This window comes from Accipiter gentilis, chromosome 28 (assembly GCF_929443795.1).
Source record: "Accipiter gentilis chromosome 28, bAccGen1.1, whole genome shotgun sequence".
Lineage (NCBI taxonomy): Eukaryota > Metazoa > Chordata > Aves > Accipitriformes > Accipitridae > Astur > Astur gentilis.
In genome coordinates, this window is record NC_064907.1 from 20,573,154 (window position 1) to 20,595,267 (window position 22,114).

At 49.0% G+C, this 22,114-nt stretch overlaps 1 protein-coding gene across 1 annotated transcript; it reads right to left on the minus strand.

Moving 5' to 3' along the window:
• Positions 1 to 5,652: 5,652 nt before the first annotated feature.
• TACR1 (tachykinin receptor 1) lies at positions 5,653 to 21,352 on the minus strand. Its single transcript, XM_049831334.1, has 5 exons — positions 20,952 to 21,352; positions 10,915 to 11,109; positions 6,806 to 6,956; positions 6,353 to 6,549; positions 5,653 to 5,951 (listed from the first exon to the last, which is right to left on the minus strand). Exons 1-5 carry the CDS (start codon positions 21,350 to 21,352, stop codon positions 5,660 to 5,662), a joined length of 1,236 nt encoding a protein of 411 aa, XP_049687291.1. The 3' UTR covers positions 5,653 to 5,659.
• Between the last annotated feature and the right edge of the window lie 762 nt (positions 21,353 to 22,114).

A 22,114-nucleotide genomic window follows, 5' to 3' on the forward strand; every position in this document is an offset into this window, starting at 1 on the left:
TGCTGCTAGTTAGAGAAGAGCTCCACAGTACTTCGCCAGGCTGCAAATGCAGGGAATAATCCCTTTCTCTGTCCCTCTCCTCCTTTGTAAAACAATCACCTTAAATTCTCCCCAGAGCCTCAACCCTGACCCAAACCCACCACGTAGCTCTTGATTTTGGGGGTTTTCATATTGGATTACAGATGGAGGAAATGTGCGAACCGAAATGAACCGGGGCATGAGGAATTTGGATTGCCCCGTACTATTTCTGCAGCAGATTGCTGTGGCTGATGAGTATTTTTTATAACCAATAAGCACATTCTCATTGCTTTTATATAGTGTGTGTGTGCAGGTGCATTTAGGAACAGGTACGAACCCTTCTGGGAAAGATGATGCATTGATGCTGATAAATAAAATGACCCCTTGTTTGGATTTGACTTGCTGAATCCTGCTGTAAAGTGGGATCTGCTCCCTAGTTTCTGCTGTGGGGAGGCTTGGCTGGAAGCAGATGCCTGCACAAAGCATGGCACAGCAGCGGTGTGTGACACTGTTTATTCCTTCTCTCCCCTTTGCATGATAAAATAACCCATGAAAATAAATAACAAGAGCTTAATAGGCACATGGGACAGGGCTTTTGGCAAGCCATGCCAATCAGCTGTGCCTCACCAAAGCTCCTCTAATTAGAACCACAAATTACAGTGGGCTGGAGCTGACTGCAAGGGCTGGCTGGGTTGGGGGCTTTGCTTGGGAGGTGAAGCATGGCTCGTTGCTCCTCACGTTCACACTCTCTCTCCCATCAGGGTGGTGAGGCCAAGGATTGTGCTGTCCCAGTGCCTGCCCCAGCGGAGCAGTTGGATTTGGTAAGTGCAAACCCGAAAGAGGAGCCAAGTGTTAGCTGCTTCATCAAGGGAATTGCTCTGCCTCGCAGCCAGCTGAATAGGTGGAAATGCCGGCGCTGATGCACGATCCTCGAGTCACACGACTGCTTCGGCCCCGTGTGGAGAAGCGAGCAGCTGTAAGTCCTCCCTGCGTTCGAGGAGCGATTCGAGCCTTTCCTGTGCTTTGGGAATTGGTGATGTGTGGCTGTGTTGCTGAGTTTTGAGGGTTATCCTTTTTCTTGCTGCAGTGGTGAAATTTCAGAGAACCTACCTCTTACCAAAGGTCCCCCCAAACCCACCACCTGCCTTTCACCCCTCTTTTCATCTAGTTTTGCCTTTGCCGCCTTTTACCACTTCTCCTCCCTCTCCCACCAAGCCACCAGTTGCCACCTCCCATCGTTGCAGGCTAATTAACCGGTTGCAACATGGTCTCACAAAAGGAACATTTATTTATGAAAATCCATTTTGACAAACCCGATGATCAGAGAGAGACCCTTTTGGGGAGGAGGGTTGGACTTTTTCTCTGTAGAGATGCTACTATGGGAAGAACTTCACACAAAGCTCCTATCAGCTGCCCCCCACACCAAATACCAAACCCCAGACGTACGTTGCAGCCCATCTCGTCCCCTCACTCCCCTCCTGGCCCCAACTGTATCGTATTGCACAGAATCAGGAGCCTTTTATGTCTGGGATGGAAAGTTTAAGGGCAGAGACACCCGAGAGTCATCTCTCATCCTCAGCTGCTCTTGGGACTCACTGTCCCATCTCCAGGGGGCTGCAACTGCTTACCATTATTTTAATGGTAAGCAAAAGCTAGGAGCTCTTGGGCTGGGCACTTTGGTTGTGTGATCTCACAGGAAGGCTCTGACTAGGACACAGTAAGCTGGAAAAAAAACCCCAAAGCACCCATGAGCCCTACGGAAATAAGCAGCAAATAGCAGATACTCCTATCCCAGGTCACTACCCTTTGGCAGATGCGGTGTGTTCAGCTGGGCCAAGCAGTGACTGCATCCCTCAAGGGACAGCAGAATAAAAATAATAATAAACCTAAGTGGTGGGCAGGCAGCTCTTTGCATGTCTATCAGCAGTCCCATTATAAGCAGTACAAAAACCAGGGATTGGTACAGGCTGCTTTGCTTTGACTTCCACATTTGTAAAGCTGCCTGATTTTTCTGGCAAGCAGGATCTTGCTTGGTTTCTGCTGTTTTTTGTTTTGAGCTGGTGGGAGATAAATGGTCACACATGAAACGGTGTGTAAATGTTGTATTTTGGAGCAATGGAGCAGACCTTGAGGTGTGTACGGAGACAGGGATTTGCTGTTCCGTGCTCCCGCTGGGAGCTAAGTGGGAAGAGCAATTTCTGAGTGCCAGGAAGCAAACCTGAGCTTATAATCAATCCCTTGGGGGTAAGGAGGTGGCTTCGGGCTGGGATTTGGGTTTCAGAGCTCCCTTCTGCAATGGTTTTGGCTTGGAGTGCATTGTAATTGGGCTTAGGCAGCTCCCCTTTAACAATGATGGGAGTTATCTGTGTGCCTCCAAGGAGGAGATGGCAAAGGGATGTGTGCAGACCTGCTGAGTGATTCTCTCCAGATGCTATTATTTTGCATTTCAGAGAGCCAGGAAAGAGACAAAGAAACTGTCTCGCTTTGCAATTGAATTTCTAATCAGAGATCTGCAAGCGAACTAGGGAAGCAGTCTTAATAAACCAGAAAAAGCCTCTGTATTACAGCCGACCTGTTTGAAAGGAGAGCTGGAAATAGTGCAGAGGCTGGACTGACCATATGGTTAGATGTCCCATCCCTAAGCCTGGGCAGGGTTGTCTTGTTTTAGGCTTTTTAGTCTTCAAAAGAAGACTTCTCTGTGGCTTTTGCACACACAGAGCATCCCAAGGTTGGTGAAACCAGCTGATGTTGCCTGATGCACGTCATGTGTGTGGACACAGACCTGACCCAAACAGCCCGTCTTGCGGGTTGGCCTAGATCCTAAATGTGAAAAGAGCCTCGTCCCTGTTCCTGCCTCCACTGATAACATAACTTGGCACTTGGAGGGGAGAAAGGAAAACACGGGTCTGGGCGTGTTGTACCCATTTACACAGAACATTTTGGTTTTCCTGCATTGGTCTCCATCTGTTGAATGATCCCTTGACACATTCCCATCAGCTTGGGCGTCCCAGGCAGGCTCTGCTGCGGTCGTTGGCACTATTTATAATGGGTGGGAATTTTTCCCACTTTATTTCAAGAGATAGTTTTCTACAAGATGCACAAGAAGCTTTTTAGGCTGTAAACTGTCAGCTTGAATTGACGTCTCTATGCACGCCCTTGGGGTTATCCCATGTTTCAAGCTGAGGGTTGCTTGTGAGAAGACAGTTGTTGTTTCTCTGCTTATCTCATGATCACAGCATCCTTGGGGCATAAAACATGAAGTGCATAAAACATGGAGGACAAAAGGGCAGCATGGTTATATATATGTATACACACACACATATTTTTTCTTTTTTTCTTTTTTTTTTTTTTTTTTTTTTTTTGCAAATGCTGACTTCTATTGGCTCACAACCTGACACAAACTCTTGTGCGTGGGGTGTATGGAGCAGATCTCTGTTTGTCTTATTCGGCTCTCTGGACTGTTTTGAGATATTTGGTTTCATTTTGATTTTGAATTTGGGTTGGCAGCTGGGAGTAAATCAGAATTTGGCTCTGGTTTGTAGCACCTTCTCGTGTATTGGCAGCACAGCTCCTGTGGAGTTGGTGGGAAAAGTTTTGAAGTCCAACCCTTGCGTTAAAACCCTTGGCATTGCCCGTCCCTTCGATTGCTGCTGCCTAGGGCTGGTGGTTTTTTGCAAAACCAAATCCCCAGGCAGGCTTGTGCCATTCCCCCTTCTCCGCACCGCAGGGTTGTGGGAGGCAGCAGCAAGGGAATAGGTCTTAAGGCGACAAGAATGGTGAGAAGTGGAAGTTTAAGTGGGGAAAACCCAGCGTATTCCAGTGTGTGCACGAAGCACATGGCAGTTTGTAACGTCACATAGTCGCAGCAGTTGAGAAAAGCATGGAAGTGGCTAGAAGAGCGGCTCTTCACTGATGTCACTTGGCAGGATTTTGGGTAAAAATGAAGATGATCATTCTTGTCAATCCAGTTTTGCAGCCGTTTTGTTGTTCTTGGATCCATCTATTTGCCCATTCGCTTAATTTCCACTGGAGTCATTGCTTAAATATGTGTATTTTTATCTCCAAGAACCATTGTGGTAGGGGATTTATTAATGACTGGATCGTCCAACAGCCAGTTTGGAGGCTGAAGAGTTGAAAAGCTCCAAAAGTAATCTCTGCTTTACTTCCAGAAATTGCTGTGTGCTCAGCAGGGTCTGATCTTCAGCTGCTTTAAAACGAATGAGCAGTTTCCTTGCCCTGTGCGAATCTATCATGCACCTCTCCAGCGTTTCTATCGTGCAGTGAATCCATTTTAGGAGTCTGGTTTCTACACCAAAAGTGAGAGATTGGACCAGCAGCAAGGAGCAGTCGATACAACTGCCCCCAAATTGCCCCCAAACTTGTGGGTTTGTTCCCAACAAGCCAATTTTGTTTACTTTTTTTTCTCCTTTTGAGTGTATGTTCGTACATTTGCTGACTGAAGGAGCCCTTGGTATGAACAGCTCCAGTGAAAATTATCCATCGTAACAGGACTAAAATATTAGATATATCCATGTACACATCATAAACTTAATGTTTTATGCAAAAGACGGGGGATGAAAAGAAGAAAGTTTCCCTGGTTAAAACAAAATCCAGAAAGTGGAGGTGAATCATTTCAACCCTCCTCCACGTAAAAAATGTCTGCAAAATTCTTGTCTCCCTTCAAACCTTGTATGCTGGGAAAAAGTTGTTTTACTGATGGAATCGTATCTGGCCCCTTTCTGTGCAGCTCTAGACATTTCCAGGTTATGAAAAACATTTCAGTATAGTCAGTCCCTTTTTCTCCAGACTTCCGCAGGCGTCCAAAATCTATCCAAGAGACATCACCTTGGGTCTTGGAGGAAATCACAGTGATTGCTTTTGGCACGTACGGTTGATTAACAGCGACCGAAGTCTGGCTTAGTTCAGAAATCCTTCTTGAGAGCCCTGTTTCGATGAGCTGTGGTGTGGAGCCGCAACAGAAGACCCATCGCGCAGAGAGATGCGGGTGCCGGAGATGAGTTGACACAGTGCAGAAATGCCTGGATCTGAGTTGAAGCATCAAGTGGCCAGTGGTGCCCCATGGATTTGTGGGCTCCTGAAGTTGAAACCAGCACTTTTTTTCTGGATTTTTAAAAATTGAATACCCCTCTGGCTATTCAACCGAAAGCAACAGGGAGAAGGAAATTCAAGGAGGAGGAAAGTGCAAGACTCATTCGTTTTCCTGTGGGGTGGGATGCACTGGGAGATCCCCGCTGCCTTGCAGAGAGCAGGGAAGCACCTGCCAACGTACTTATGGTTCAGGAGAAAACCCCGGCTCTGTCCCGTTTCTGCATCCTATCCACCCTCCCGGCACATGTTGGGTTGGCCAGGCAGCGAGCAAGGTGGGGGCCAGCCAAATCTCCCTTGTGTTCGGGCACGAGCCACAGTGGAGCACATGAAACTAATCCAAAGCTTTTGCTCTCAGGCTCGCCCAAGGATGGTGAGTGAGCAGCACAGCAAGAGACAGTAAAACAGCAGGGAAAAAAGCCGGCACATCAGAAACCAGGGCGATGACGCTGGGTGGATTGAGTGCCAGAGCACCCCAGTGAGGGAGAGGGGATGGTGGCACCCTTGTGAGCGGCCGATGGAGCCGGGGAGCCGCTTAGGTGAGCGTGTTGGAGTAGAAGCTGAAGCTTTCAGAGACTGTTTTGGAGTCACTGCGGGAGGAGCCGTTGGAGGTCATGTCTACGGAGAGACGCTTGGCCTTGCCACTCTCCTCCAGCTCCTCTTCGGCCGCGCCAACTGCCGAGGACACGGTGGTCTCTATCCGGCTGACCTTGTACATGCTGCTCTGTGTCTGCAGGTACCTGGCTGACTTCATTTCCAGGCCCTCGTACTCACCGGCGCTGACGAACGGGCACCACCGAAAGGCGTGTTTGAACCCCACGCGAAACCTGGGTGGGGCAGAAGATGTGGGGAAAGGCAGGGGTGAGGGATGTGGAGATGGCAAAAGGACCTCGCTAGGAGTGCGAAGACAGAGCTAAGCGCTGCTAAACAATAAAAAAACCCTGCTGCTTTTCACTAAGGGGACAAAAAACCTCTGATGAATCCCAATTAGGAGTCAGGACTGTTTTGATACCAACCCTCAAATCCAACAGGGGCTTCAGGAGAGCCTTATTTAGGTGAGTATTATATCATCCCTGCATCTGCTGGAAGCAGCCCCTGGCGGAAGATGGGACAGAACCGTCCTGGAAAAACTCTCCACCCATACTCTCCTTCCTCAGACCCCTCTGTATCTCCCCCTCCTCCGCTCCCTGTTGCACCAAGATGCTGCTGAAAGTCACTCAAAACCCACCTGTCATTGAGGCAGCAGTAGATGATGGGGTTGTACATGGTGGAGCTCATGGCCAGCCACATGACAGCCAGGTAGACCTGCTGGATGAACTTTTGCAGGTACCACTCGGGGTTGAAATACTGCAGGGTGAAGTAGATATGGTAGGGTAGCCAGCACAGCGCGAATGTGCATACCACAATGATCATCATCTTCACTACCTGTGAGGACAAGAGAGGGCAGGGAAGCTAAGTCATCCATCGGACACCTGTGGACCTTGGAGACTTTGCCAACTGGGAACATATGGTCGACATCTTGGTTAAACCACCCACACTCATGGAGGAAACACATCTGCTCCATTAGCAACATCCATGCAATAAGTCCTGACCTGTTTCCACCCCTAATGAAGTATTTTTGGCTGTGGTTATTTGGGATCGGGTGTGAATTATGGCTCCTACCGTGCCCACAGCTCCTTACCTTCCGCTTCGCTGAGACCTGCTCATGGTAGCGGTCGGAGGAGTCGCCAGGTATCTCGCTTGCCCAGAGGGTGATACCAACCACAGTGTAGGCACATCCTATCACCAGAAGCGGCAAGAAGTAGATGAGGATGGTCATGCAGAAGTGATACCTAGAAAAAATGATGGTCATTGAGTGTTTCCTCTACCTGTTCAGTCTTTTTCTTGCAAACTGACCTTGAAGGCTAAGTGCTTTACAGGGGCAAAGAGAATTTGGCACAATTCCTGCAGACATGTTGCCTGCAGAGCTCGGACTGGGAAGGACTCCCTACTGTCACCCCAATCTTTTCCAAGCCTCTTCTGCCAGCCTTTGGCATCCTACCACCCTCATGGCATGGGATGCAGAGGCCAGTGAAGAACTTGTGTTACCTTCATAAGGCAAGGATGTCTTAGCTGGAGTGGCTCTACTCTCACTTCTACTCTATTTACACGCCAGATTATCCTAGAGATGAATGCGTGCTCTTATCACACCTTTCATCTGGCAGTCACGCAGGAGCAAATGTGGGTTTTTTTGACATATAAAGGATGGGAATATTAAGCTGAATAAATAAAGGCTTTCCCTCCGGGCCAAACACTGGGTCTTGGATGCAGCTTGCCTAAATCCTGGTCCACCATTGGTTTAGTTTGGCTCAGGTAGCACAAGCATAACCCCAGTCCCCGAAACCACAGCCTAAACCCTTGCCATGGAGGTTTATTAAAACTTTTCTGTGAGTTCAGTGGCTGGGTCAGTTCTCCAGGCTTGTGGGAGGGGCAGGAACTTGTGTTGGTTTATAAAGGGTATAAATATGTCCAAAATTAAATGAGAGAGTCTGGATCAAACTGATAGCTCAGGCTTGAGACTGTTTTGTCATGAAGTCGGTGGAGCCGTGGCGGGTTGCAATAGCCGCTGGTATTGCAGTGGGTTCAGTGAAGGATTTGTGTTGAACAGTAGCTGGTTTAAAAAGGAAAAAAATAATACTGTTTTTAACAAACAGGATGGGGACAGACGGTTTGACCTAGCAGGTTCCTTCCTACCATCAGAGCTTGCAAAAACCTCTCTCTCCTGCAGAAAGATGAGAAATAGTGGTATAGAAATGCAGCTGGCTTGCAGAGTGCTGGCTTGAAAAGCGTTATGTGTGCCACCAGGTCTAGAGGTAATTTTCTTTCAACCGCTTTAGGGTCTTTGCATGCATTTTCGGGGTGCATTCCTGATTGAATGCAAGGTGCTACATCTGTTCAAGGTGGTTCAAGCCATGTAGCTACACTCTGCTCTTCACTCACTCATCCTCCCAGGAGCTTCGGTTGAATAATAACCTCCAAAGTGTAACGCATGGGTCAGGCTCGTGCCTGGTGCAACTCCCGCAGGGAATGGGGTTGGCCCCAGACCTGTGCTGCCACGCCATCTCCTCCTTGTTTTGTACCTGCAATCTCATTTGGCCTCCTCTTTGCCCAGCGCTAATCACATTTGAGCTGGATTTTGTAGGGCTGTTTTCTATTTTGCTAATTAAAGAGGCGTCTCTGTGGCTCTGCGATGAAGATTTTGTTGCGGTTCCCATGTAATGCAGGGTCTTAAACTAGCTGCAAACAGCTGAGAGCGATGCAGAAATGCCCCAGAGGAGCTATTAGATAATGTAAGCAAGACGGATCCTTATTTTCAGAGCCGCCTGCACATGGTAGGGGCAGGGATTTCCAAAGAGCCCTGACATATTTTCTTTGGACGCTGGGCACTGAAAACCAGTCTCCATTTGAAACCATCTGTGTGTTATTCTGTCTACAAGAATTGCGGGACCAGAGCATTTAGTGAAGCCTGGGTTTTTGTAATTTTAAGGTGTTTGGTGTGGGGATTTAGGGTCTTGTGTAGGATGGAGGAGCCTGTAGGAGTTACAGGGCAGTGGTGTTGGAGGAGGGGGCTGCCATTTCCTTTTGCCTTGCAAAGCCCAGACGGTCGCCGCGGGCTGTTATCTGCCAGAGAAGCTGGCGAGCGGAGCAGCTTTTCCCTTTCCCTTTACAAACCGAAATGGCAGTTAATGAAATTGGAATAGATCAGACATCTATTTTGAAACCAAAAGCGGGAGAGGGAATCGGCGGTTAGCGGTGGTGAGCAGCCGCTGAATCGAATCGAGCTGAATTGCCGGCTCTTGTTGCAGAGCATCTCGCCTGTGCCAAGGTCTTCGTCCGCTTCCCCCCATATGAGTGGGCTGAGAAGGGGCACACTTTCCTGGTGAAAAAAACCTCATGTGCACGTCCTGATCTCTGATACCCTCTGCATGCCAGGATTGTGCTTTCTGGGCTCCATTTGCCAAGAGAAGGGACCCCCCGGTATTGGGAGAAGTCCCCTATTTTCACTATGAACTGAAAAAATAATATTATTTTTCATCATGGCATTGCAAACAAGCCAGCTGCTGCCAGCGCCTTCCTTAAATAACTGCCCCGAGGCCATGCGAGCAGGGGAGGGTGTTTGACAGTGGCCCAACCACCTGTCCCTGCAAAGTTATTTTGGGGCAGTAAAATAACATCTCGGGCTCTGCTGTGCAAGTGAGTTCACGCGGTTTGGAGAGATGCTGCTGAGCAGCAAGTTATTTTCAATCCCCACCAAATTATTTGGGTTTTGGCTATTTAAAAGCTTCTGCTTAGCATCTGCTTTCCTGGCTGCCCTCATCTGTCTGCAGAGCCCCTGGCTCACCGAAGAGCATGGGATGCTCAGGCTTCGAAGCGGCGCCCGGCTTCCAGCGGCAAATCATTCATAGGTTAATGGTGGCATTTTTCTCTTGAATTAGCTATTTGAAAAAGTGACAGCCCCGGTGTACAGCCGAACGGCAAACGATCTGCTGAAGTCAGGCCCTCAGCTCGCGCTGGTTGCTGCTTCAGTCCGGGGGGGGCTCAGCCCCATCCCATCCACGTGGGCTGTCTAAGCCAGTGGCATTTCTTGGTGCTGGCTGTATCTATCATGGTGGCCTGGGATAATTAAGGTTGCAAAACACCTCTGGAGATCAGCTGGGCCAGCCCCATGTTGGTTCTTGCCATACCTGCCTTGCAATGCAAATAAATTAGATGATAATAAATTATACCGCCCAGCTCTCTGCAACCCACCACTCGCTGCTGACTGGCAAACTCATCTCATTTGTCTTGCAGAGAGACCTTTTCCAGGATCAGGTTGGCTTTAAACACCTCCCCGTGTGTGTCCCCCCTGCTTTGGCTCCAGTACAATTTCACAGCCCTAATTCATTGCTCCATGGGACTGGAGATCACAAATGCCTCCCCCCCCCCCCCCCCCCCCTTTTTTTTTCCTTAACTCATGACATTTAACTTGCCACATGACTCGCAAACTTCAAAGAGCAAACTATGGAGGACCGCTGTGCTGGCAGACCAGCGGGGTTGCCTGGACCCTTTGGAAGTGCCAGATTTAATTAGCTGGCACCTTAATGGGAAGGAAAGAGATTCCTGCTGAGCCATCTTAGCCCAGCATTTGCCTCCCAGCCTGAGCTGATGCCACAGAGCCTCTTTTTGTAGCTTGGTTTTTAAGCAGTTGAGTGAATTTTGGGGCATTTGGACTCGGTAAATCCCAAACCAGTTTTTTTTTTCCTGTTACTGCCTGGCCAAGATACCCCTGGTAAAACCCTATTTACCTCTTACAGGAATAACTCTTGCCCTAGGAAGCCTTTAGAGATACGGATTACAGGAAAGGTGCTGCAAAAACCAAAGCCATACCTGCATATATGAATAAGCCCCTGGGGGCAACGCAGACCCCATCCCCACAGCCAAAATACCGTGTCTTAGTTTTACATGAGTTTCCCTTAAGGATGAGCATCCAAGAAGGGCAGGGAGCATGGCACAGCATGAGGCAATATTTGGACCACGAGCAGTACTAAACTCACCTTAATTAACCTTAATGTGCCCCAAGATGATATAGATGGAGATTTTGCTACTGTCAACTACCTAGCACTGGCCCTCGCTAGAGTAAGGGGAGAATTTCCCCATCCCGAGGAGCTTTGAGCCATTCCCATCCTTCCTCGCTTCCTTTTTTTAGACTTTTTTGGGGGGCGTTTTTTCTGTACGGTGACTTGTCCCCACTGACGGCAGAGTTCAACTCACGTTTTTCCGTACACGTTGGTGCTGTGCTCCGGCCACTCCACCAGACACACCAGCCGGCCCGGCAGCTCCTCCATCACGGAGTAGTAACCCTGGGGGAAAGCCAGCAGGAAAGCCAGGAGCCAGATGATGCCGATGACCACCTTGGTGGCGGTGGCCGAGAGCCGGGGTTGCAGCGGGTGGATGATAGCCATGTACCTGCAAGGTGGGAAAAGGAGAAATCAGGGCTGGAAAGCCCCGATGTTGCAGCTTTTGGGGCTGTTTTAGGCCTCCCTTGCATGGGGGTCATACTTTTGACACCCCCTTAACGCATCCTGGTAGCCCCTCACTCTACACAACGTAAACAGCATCTAATAATCCCTTTATGGAGGACTCCCCAGCCAGTGCTCTAATTCTCTTGCAGCATCTTACCCTCAAGATTTGAATCCTGTCTGAGACACTCATTGACTTTTAACTGAAAAACAGCTTTGCTAACGCAACCAGCAACCGGCTGCTTCTGCAAAGACCAATTTGTACAAAGCCAGCCGCGATGCTGCTGTCTGGCAGCAGCCGCTTTGGCAGCGCCCGGTAGTTTTGCACCCGTGCAAAATCATATCTCTGTGGTAGATCACAGTGCCAAGTGTTACAGGAGGAGAACCAAAAATAAGAGTGCTGGACCAGCGTGGGATGGGTGATCTGAGGTACCACCTATATCTGCCTGGCTCGTGGGCTCTTTCCCCAGAACATCAATCATCATATGTGAGGAAAGCTCCAGTGGTGACAAGGCGGATTGAATTTATCCCTCCACAAATCTAGTTTTGCAAACCTGGCAGCAGCCAGCAGCACTAGAAGGATTAAGTGAGAACGTCACAAGTTTTTTATTTTATTTCTGCCCCCCGCTCCATATCAAGCTTTGGAAAGAGGAGAAACATTGCATTGCTCTGCATGAGTTATCGCCTGAGGCATTTGTGGACTCATCTGTTTCTCCCTTCATCCCTTCTCCTTTCTGAGAATGAAAAGGTTTTCCTTTTAATTTTTTCCTAGATGGAAAATACTTCCTGTGTTGCATTTTGGGTTGGTCACTTGCAGGGGCAAAGACACAGGGATGAATATATAAATACACAGGAGGTACTGCTGTCAGCTATTTCTCTGCTCCAGGGTACCAAACGTTATCGCCTTTGTGCAGCTGAAAATCCACCAAATCCACCTGATAATTATCCCTCGAAAATCTCCTCTGGCTGGTTGGTACCTGAAATTGAAGCTGGTTAGAAAGAGCCAAGGCAATGGGTGACAGTGATGCTCTGGCACAGTGGCTGGCGATGCACCGAAGTCTCCTGGTTTCTGCACCTGCGTTTCTCATTTTCCCCTTGTTGGACTGCAGTGGGCTTCCTGGGACCCTGCAAGGACTCGTCTCCTTCCTCGTCCTCATCCTTCAAACACCTGGTGTTGGCTGAGCCCCTTGTTGGTGAGTTTGCTGAGCTGGACGAGGTTTGGGTGGACTTTATCACGGGGCTCCAAGCGGATTACCCTGGGTTTGCACTCCCAATTCAACATGCCTGAGTTTGCTGCTGGTGCTCGACCTGACAGTTTAAGCTCAAGCATGCAAATGGGGGAAAACAAAAGATTTCCACAAAAGTTGAGCCATTTCTGTTTAAATACTTGCCTGGAGACACATCTGAGGCTGAGACCTCCTGAAAGCAAAGCCAGCGCTTGATTGCAACCAGCCAGAAATTCTTTTACGTCTCCGACCTTGTTTCTGCCAGTGCACTTTGGAGGACTTTCCTCGTCGGTTTAAAGCACTTTGCATCCGCAGGAGCCCTCATGGTTGATAAAACCTCCAAATAATTGCCGTAACGATGAACTAAACCCCAACCGCATCATCTAGAGACCATTCCAGCTGCCATCGTCTTGTCTGCAACACTGTCTCGTGGTGGAAAGGAGACTGCAAAATTCATCTGATCATGCTGGCATTGCAAAGATGGCATCAGGGAGGCAGGAGGGAGCAAGCTAGCGGCGCTTTGAGGAAAACTGGCCCCAAATCCTATTTTTCAGCAGTGATTCCCAATCCATCGCTCCAGAGAGACCTCTGAAATATTCCCTTGGGGATGCTCTGAGTTCAGCCACCCATCAGGCTTAAAAATGGGAATAATAACAGTTCTCCCAGACAGGGGCTCTGATGGGGAAGAAAAAAAATATGATAAAAAGTGTCTGGGCTGTTTGGAGGAGCTGGTATTACAGACCATAAAAATGCTGGAGATAGATGGAAATGTACAAACTTCCTGAAAATAATTAGACCATTATTTTATATTATGATATCGTATAATTATATAATAATTGTATCACTAAGCAAAAAATTGTCCTAACATTTTAAGAACTGCTTCCTTTTTTTTATTTTCCTTTTTTTTGTTGTTGTTTTCCTTTGCTTGACAAGAACATTTGATGCAAAATCAAACCGGGGAGAGGGAGGGAGCAGAGAATACGGTTTTGTGGCCGCCTTAGCTTGGATGACAGCTGCCGTCTTGCTTGTATTAGGGTGGAAAAGCATCAGTACAGGGAGCAAAGCAGCTTCTTTTGCCTTCTTCCAGCGCTGGGTCCATCGCGCTAAAATAACTCTCATTTCCTTGCAGACCGGTTGGACTTCCCATGTTTCTCTACCCAATAGGTTTGTGTGCATTGCTGTCTTTGAATTTTTGGCTTGGGGGTTTTATTTAGGCACCACTGGATCCTTTTCTGCATCCAGAACACAGATCCCAAAAAGCCAGTTTGCTTTCTTGCAGTTCTGCTCAGTTTTGAGCCAAACCCTCTCCTGTGATGTGTTTCTATGGCAGGGTTTTGGATAACCTAAAATAAAACCGTCTGAGCAAGCAAATGCAAAGCAGAAAAGCAACCCTGTGCTGCGGTGCCGTATTGCGGGTACCTCCAGGTTGTCTTCTCCCTTCCACGTCAGTTCGATTTCCCAGGCGAGGCTGCGGTAGCGGCTGCAGCCAAACCTCCATCAATCACCTCTTAGCAGGGAAGAAAAATGACACGTCCATCACGACGTTGCCTTTCAGCAAAAAAACTTTGCCCATCTATTTATTTTTTATTAATACCAACAAGTTTGCATTCAAATGGAAGTGCAGAGCGCAGGCACGGAATGCAGCTGCAACGCCCCGGCATGTCTGCAAGGTGCTGGCGGGCGTTTGGCCCTGTGCGTGGTTTTGCGGCGCTGGGCACAAAAGGCATCGATCAGAGCTTAAGTGCCGGGAAGCCGCTGCCCTCCTTGGCTTGGCCACGCAGGTCCGAGCCACGCCAGCAAGAAGCGCGCTCTCGAAAGCAAGGCTAATGAGTTTATTAGCTCATATTTCTCCTCACAAAGTGCCTCTGTGGCCCCAATCCTCCCATCTCCCTAAGATGCTGTATCCTATTAGAAAGATTTTTTTTTTCTGTGCCGTCCAAGAGGGCAGTTTTCCCATCCATAAAAAAAAGGGCTGTTGTGGTTTGCTGGGGATGGTCGTTCCTGGGAGGTGAGGCAGAGGAGCACGTCCCCATGTAAGCATCCTGCCCTCACTGCTGCGGTGGGTGACAAGCCACCGTGGGGTCTTCAAGTCCTAATTTGTCACAGGGAGTTGGGTCTTGGTTGAGAATTTAAGGACAGATTTCCTGCATTAGGGAAAGGTTTTGCTCCCCGTGCAGGCGGCGCATGGGGGTAGTACCGGGAATGGGGCCATTTGCCTGCAGAAGATGTTGGGTTGGGAAGACTTAATGATACCTGTTCCTCAAAATAGAACGATCTGCGTTGCTCTCCTTGCGGATGGTAGCACCGCGTTCGAGTGCAAACCATCGTTAAGGTTTGCAAGCTCAGGGCTGCTCAGCTCCTTGCAGGAGAGACCTGATGCCTGCGCAGTTGCGTTTTCCTTGCACCTTTCCCACCATGTTTAATGTTTTAAATCCACCATGTTTAATGGGCTTGGTACTAAAGCACACAACTTTATGTCAGATGCCATTTCATTGTGCTGGTAATGCCAGTTGCTGTTGTTTAAATATTTTATTGTGTTTTGGGGGGGTGTTACCATGACAATACAATAGCATTTGAGTACAACTTTGTACCAGGGTAGCTCCAAGTGTATCAGTTATTAAATAGATACTGTATTTGAGGCAGTGTAGCCATCTATTAATTGCATCTGGAAATCTGGAGTCTGCCTGGATAACTAATATTACACAATTGTTTCCACCCTTATGGAGATGAGATTAATATAATAGCAAAAATTTATGAAACGTCTTTCATCCTAGAGTTTCCTTATCTGCTTCATTAAGCAATAAGGATACGAGAGATAAGAGATGAGTAACCAAGAGGATGCAGAGTTTGTTCTGTGTGTTTTATTGCACAACAATTTCCTGTCCTGAGCAGAGAGGGGTTTAGTGCAGAGTCAGTGCCGGGGGAGTTTGCAACCAAGTCAGAGCAGACGCCCTGGATCCACGTGGGTCAAATACCTCCACCATGGCTCCAGGTCCCTCCTACCCAAGAAACGAAAAGCTTCTCCGTAGAGAAAAACCTGCCTTTTTGCTTTCCGCAAGGATTGCATCGCAACAGTATGGATGCAAAAATACCATCCCTCGAGTAGGTTTGCATAGCAAAGCTTAGCCTTGTTGCGCTGGCCCCAAATACCTCGTATCTGGATGATGGCCGAGGAGGCTAGCCAAGCCCTGCGTGCCTGAAACATGACGCTGGGGACGAAGGCGCTGTGAGCAGCTGTTTCCTCCTATTTATTGCTTTGACATAAAACAGTCATCATCCAAACCGAGGGACGGACAGTGCGCTCCTGCCCTGAAACCTGAGTGATGGTCAACGCTCGGCAAAGCACCTTCATCAAGCAGAAGGCTGCATGTTTCTCACCGGCATTTCCCCACAGCACCGGTACTGCACAGCATCTTCCCTTTCTGAAAGCAGTGCGGTATTTCCTTCGAGCGCAATCAAAAAGGATGCATTACCCGCCGCCGAACAGCGATCTGAGTTACGCCAGCACCTTTGCAACCTCCCCTGCCTTCCTGCACAGCACCTCTTGCATTGCAAACCCCATGGGCACACTCGGTTTTAAAAGCCAAATACAAGCGAAACAGGATCAAACCCCAGTTTGCTGCAGCAGGCTGTTAAGGAGGCGTAGAGCTCCCTCCTGCATTCATTGCGCTTGCCGAGAGCATCGGGTTGGGATGGGAGAGGAGGACCCAAAGCACCAGCCCGCCCCGCTGAGGGACTCTGCAGATGCTGTTACTCGAGGCACCTCTATGACCTTATAAACCAGATAGTCCTGGCACTGGTTTGTAGCTGGACAGTGAAGGGGCAGAACGCAAATTGCATGAAATATAGGGCTGGTGACCCATGAGACCTGGCATACTTAGTGCATGAGTGGTTCCCACTGGGCCATTGAGGAATTAAGAATAAATTAAGCAGGCCATATAAAATAAACCAAATATCTCACCAGATGCTCTCAAACTCCTATGGTGGCTTGTGCCAGCGCCCAGCTTGCAGATGAGCACTGTGGTCACCCCAAAAGCATGTCTAAAACCTAAGCCTCCTGCGTCTCCCAGCCACCAGACTTGCTAATTCATCTTAGTTCTATATTTATTGCCACAGGAATTTTAAGCCCCTTCTTCTTTCCAAAGGAGGCGGGGGGGGGGAAAGATGTAACTTATTTTTTGACAGGCTGAATTCATATCTAGTGGGTATTGGGGGGAGATTAATTCCAGTTAATACCCATCAGATCAGAGACTACTGCTGGGAGCAGGGGCATAAACCAGCCTTGATGAGTGACCCCTTACTAAGGCGTTCCCTTGTCCATCCCCATCCCCCTGCTTTCTAACCCCAGCTGGGAAATCAGTGCTTCGAGCCAGCTCCATGCTGGGTATCCAGCAGCTTTGTAGGGTTTTTGCTGTGTTCAGTGATGCTTCATTTTTCAGGAACGCAAAAAGCTGCTTCGGTTAGTGCTAGCTGGTGCGTAGGCAATGCTGGCCCTAAACCCTGGGCACCTTTTGCTTCCCCCTTCCTCTTCCATCTTCCAAATTACTTCCCAGCAGAGCAAGATTACACAGCACCAGGCACAGATCAAAGTCCTGCTCTGCAAACCCCAGAAGTCCATTAAGTCAAGAGTAAAAAAAAAAACAACCCTGGTGCTATATTAGGGTGTAAATGACTAATTAATCTGTCTGTGCGCTGATGTAATTTGTCCTCTCCGGAGGGTTTCTTTCTGCAGTAATCACCTCTCGGGGAAGGCATGGGGTCGCTGAGCTGGCAAATATGTTCCTGATATTCAGCTGGTTCATCCAACCTGGGAGTTCAAGCTTGCAAGCAGTAAATAATTTTCTGAGCCCGTTTTTCTGCTGCAAATAGTGTGGGGTTGGGGAGATATTAACAGGTCTTAGCTGCAAACTAGCAATTTTAGATGCTGCTGTGGTGAATGAAGGTTCACAGATTTGATGTTTCTTCTGCAGATCCTGCTAGCAAATTGATGGATCTTAAGACACCTAATATAATTTGATAACCCATTTGGAAATAAAAAAGGAAATATGAATAAGATCCCAGTTGGATTGCCCAGCTCTGCATGCTGGTCTGACAGCATTGGTGCTGGTGGAGGTTGGAGAGAAGGCTCTTTTAATGAGCAAAAGCAGCAAGTTGGTCTAGGAGTTGCAGGAGGTTAGTCCCACCTTGCAGGAGGTTAGTCCCACCGTATGTTGTTTTTATAGCTGCTTTAGAGCAAAGGACACTTCGCAGAAAAAGGGAAATTGCTTTGTATTAAATAGCACAAGTGCTGCACAGTCTGTCTTCACCCTGAGTTCATGGCAGGGCTCTCACCCTTCTCATCAGGATTTGTTCAGTCTGCGGTGTTTTCGGCTTGGCTCACTTGAAGTTTTGAGCTCAGAGATGATTTTTTTTGATTCTGCAAGTAATCTAGGATCTTCACCTTCAGTTGCATTCCTAGTCATCCATTATCATGGAAACTCATTCCTCCATCAGAAGTTTGCTAACGGTGCGGGTGAGTGGTGGTGCTCAGAGATGAATCCAGCAGCAACAGTGATGCTCCATCTCATGCACCATAGATATTGCAATTTAGAGATGTCCAGAGTTGGCGGGTTTTTTTTCCTCTAAGTGTGGCTGCAAATTAGCTTGGACTCACCATGGGCACTGCTGGGCTCTCACTTTTCCTGGAAGATTGTTAAAAAGCAGGATTTTATTTCTATCTCTTTCAAGTGAATTAATTCACAGGGAGAGTTGGAAGCCAGAAAGAGATATGTGATGTGCTCTGGCACTGAAACGCCCGAAAACGAAGGACATGGCAAATTTTATAGTGCCAAAGCTGTTTGGCCCCCACTTCTGCAGGATGCTAGGCAGACTTTACCAGCTGCCAGCCTTGACTCCTGAATTTCCTGCTATTGTTGCAGGGTTCAGAATAACACTTGCTAGAGGATTAACATCTTTTTTTTTTTTTCAGAGCGGTTGTGCCCAGGCTGAAATAGGTCCTGGTGAAAGAGCGGGTGGTCTAGCTTCAAGCAAAAGCCTTTTTTTTCTTGCACAAACCCATGGGGGGTCCTGCAAAAAAAGCCATTGGGACAATCAAACCCACTTCCCCACTTGTTCTCTCAATGACTCTGTTATGGCTGTGCGGAGTCTTTCTGAGGCGGTTTCGTATCCTCCGGCGAGGATGTTCTGGAAATTGCTTGCAGAAAGCGCAAGCGGAGATGATTTAGGGGAGCAATCTGCAGACTGACGCTCCTCTGAGCCTTCAGATTCCATATCCAACCGCTCTGCTAGATGGCTTAATACACTTTGGGAACACAGGGCACATTAAATTCTGCTTTCCTAGTTTTTGATGAAAATCAGAACTGCAGTCATGTTTGATTTCAGATATGTCCTGGCTGTGAATATAACCCATTTTTGCTGAGCATACCTGGCTCTGCTGCTCCAAATTCAGGTGCTTGCTTTGCTTGTTCCCACACAGCTTTTTGCTGCTTGCCAGGACAAATTCTTCCCTTTTGGTTCCTGGAACAAGTTCCTGCATTTCACGCATTTAAGTTACTATTGTCAGGTCTCAGACACAGGAAAACAAGAAATTTTCCAGTGCTTGGAGATGTTGTTGTGTGCTGCTTGCCTGGAGGGGCAGAGGATGGGCTTTGCTGCCTTCACCTTCCCAATTTCCACCTCGCTGGAAATTTGGGGCCAAGAAATGCAGCAGGTAGCTCTGTACAGGAGGTGCTTGCACACCGAGGCTGCGTTCTTTCAGGTCCTTTTTGGTGGGTGAGCCAAGCCTGCACGCATGGGTTTTGTAGCCCAGTCATGGGAAAACTAAGCCTCTGTTAAGGGTTTGCAGATGCAAAAAGAAAGCTGGAAATGCCAATTCCCCCTCCAAAATTCAGCCCCAGGCTACCAGACCTGCCTTTGTTATCCATTTTACACATGCTCCTCCAGCTTCCCCTGGCAGATTGGTTTTTCTGGTTATTCCAGGGTGTGGACCGAAGGCAAAACCCCAAACTATTAAAAAAAAAATAAAAATCATCTTTCTAATTCACCCTAACCTGAAAGGGGCTTTGCTGGCTGATCCCCAGCATCCTCGAAATGCAGATACTCCCGAAACAGGGTCAGCAACACCACCAGGTAGGAACAGAGCCACACTGGTAGTATCCTCTTTTTATATATTATTGCCTTAATTCTCCTCACATCTCTGGTATGCGAGTTTGCCTATGTCTGATTGATTTTGGGGAGAGGGTCTTGTAACTGCTCCAGAGGGAAACAAAACCTGAGCCCGTTTTTAACGACTAGAGACCATCATCCATCTCAAGCTCTGTGTCCCGAGCTGTCAGTGCGTGAGTTGTGGCAGCACTATAATTTCTCGTAGGGAAATATCCGTGCCAGTTTGCACAGCACTTAGACATCAGCTCAAGATGTGCTGGCATACGGCAATGCAAATCTCCCCCCCCCTTCGCCTGTATCCCCAGCCAAAATGTCTTTTACTCCCTGGGAGGAAGGACCAAAAAGAGGCGTTGCAGAGCCGAGCTGTCTTTGGGAAATATGTTGCATTGGAAAAATCTGTTGCGCTTGAAACGCCGATACTCAAGAGAGAATTGCAAAGCTGTTTGAGAGCCTTGATTTATCTCTAGCACTGGTGTGAAAATGCCATCAAATAAAAGATTTCTCGGAGGGGGAGAGAAGAGAGGGGAGCTGCACAGTGGAGGTGCTTGGCGCATAGCTGTTTTGTGTCCCTTGAGCCCTGGTGCATCCCTCTGGGGTGACAAAGGCAGCGTCCCCCGTGCCATCGCACCCTGCCGAGTGCTGTCTGAACTTTTGATCGTGGAAGAATGCAAGCGGGATCTCGCTCTGCCGGCAGTCCCCAGCCATCGGGCAGCACCGGCAGAAACCAGGCAGTGAAAAAACAAAAACCCAACTAAGCTCTGCTGGATTCAGCTGAATGAGAGAAATCCTTGGCACCTACCTCTCCCCCTTGACCCCCACTGGTAAAATCAAGGTGGGTTTGCTTGGGGTGACACACCAGAACACAACGCGACAACACACACCCGCCAAGTCAAGATGCCTTTCCCAAGCCTGAGCTTCTCTCCGAGGCTCCTGGGTTCCCAACCCAGATCAAGAGATATGAAACAGCTCCTGCAGCACAGCCGAGGCACGTCCGACACAGGCGTATATTTTATGTCATGAGGTGATGCCGTTTTGTGCTAAATATCAAGTTTGCTTTCAAATGAGGAGGTTGGGAAAAGAATGGACGGCTCTGCAGAGGAGCCGGGAAGGGAGAGGACAGTGATGCTACAAATGCACACCCAAGACACGCTACCGACATGCACGGGGGTTACAAAGCCTTTTTTCGAGCTCCTTTTGCAGAGCTGACAAAGCATTCCCAAAGCCACCTGCAACCAGGGTGGGGAGAGGGATTATTTCTAATGTTCTTTTACCAAAATGAGCTTTATTTTAATTGCAGTGTTCTCCCATGACCAAAGTTCAGATGGAGCTGAGCACAGCACCCAGGTGGAGGCAGACCTGGGTGCCAGGGAGGGTTTGGGGTTTGGTGTTCAGAACTCACCTGTCCAGGGCGATGGCCGTCATGGAGTAGATGCTGGCGAAGACGGCGGCGATGGGGAAGAAGTTGTGAAACTTGCAGTAGAGCAGCCCGTAGTACCACTCATTGTGGATGGCATAGGTGAAGTTCACCACCGTGTTGAAGGCGGACATGGAGGCTTCGGCAAAAGCCAGGTTCACCAAGAAGTAGTTGGTGACGGTGCGCATCCTCTTGTGAGCCAGGATGATCCACATCACCACCACGTTCCCCACCACCGACACCACCACGATGAGGGCGTAGGCGACAGCCCACAGGGCCACTTGCCACGGGGGCTGCACAAACTGGTTCGTGAAGGACTCGTTCAGGGAGCCATTGAACAGCCACTGGTGCTCCAGCTCCGCTTCCAGCGGCAGAGCGTTATCCATCACGCCACGATGCAGACAGACCAGGCACACGAGTGCTTTGGGGTGCAAGTCCTTCCTCGTTTAGGGTGCAGCAGGATCAGGGTACGTGGATGCTTTTGGGGTGCAGGTTCCTCCTGGTTAGGGCACAGTAGGATCAGGGTATGACAAGTTTGGGGGACACAGCTAGTTTGGGGTGCAGCTCCCTCTTGGTTCAGAAAGCAGCCATTTTGGGGTGCACAGCTGGTTCAGGACATAGGTCTCTTCTGCCTGAGGGTGCAGCCACTTTGGGGTATAGGACCCCTCTGGTTCAGGGTGCAGTTTGTTTAGGGTGCTTGGCTGGTTCGGGGTGCAGGTCCCTCCTCTCTCTGGGTGCAGCTGGAGCAGGGTGCCCGGCCATGTCAAGGCACACAACTGGTTTGGGGCGCGCGTCCCTCCCAGTTTGAGCACAGCTGGACTGGGATGCACGGCTGGTTCGGGGCACGGGTCCCTCCAGGCTTGGCTGCAGCTACACCAGGGCGCAGATTCCTCCTGGTTCAGGATCAGAGAGGGATGCGGGTCCTTCCCAGTTCATGACTGCAACAGGATGCGGGTGTCTCCCGGTTCAGGACTGGAACAGGATGCGGGTCCCTCCTGGTTCGGGGTGCAGCCGGTTTGGGATGCGGGTTCCTCCCTGTTCAGGACCAGAGCAGGATGCGGATTCCTCGTGGTTCAGGACTGGGGCAGGATGTGGGTCTCTCCCAGTTCAGGACTGGAACAGGATGCGGGTCTCTCCCAGTTCAGGGT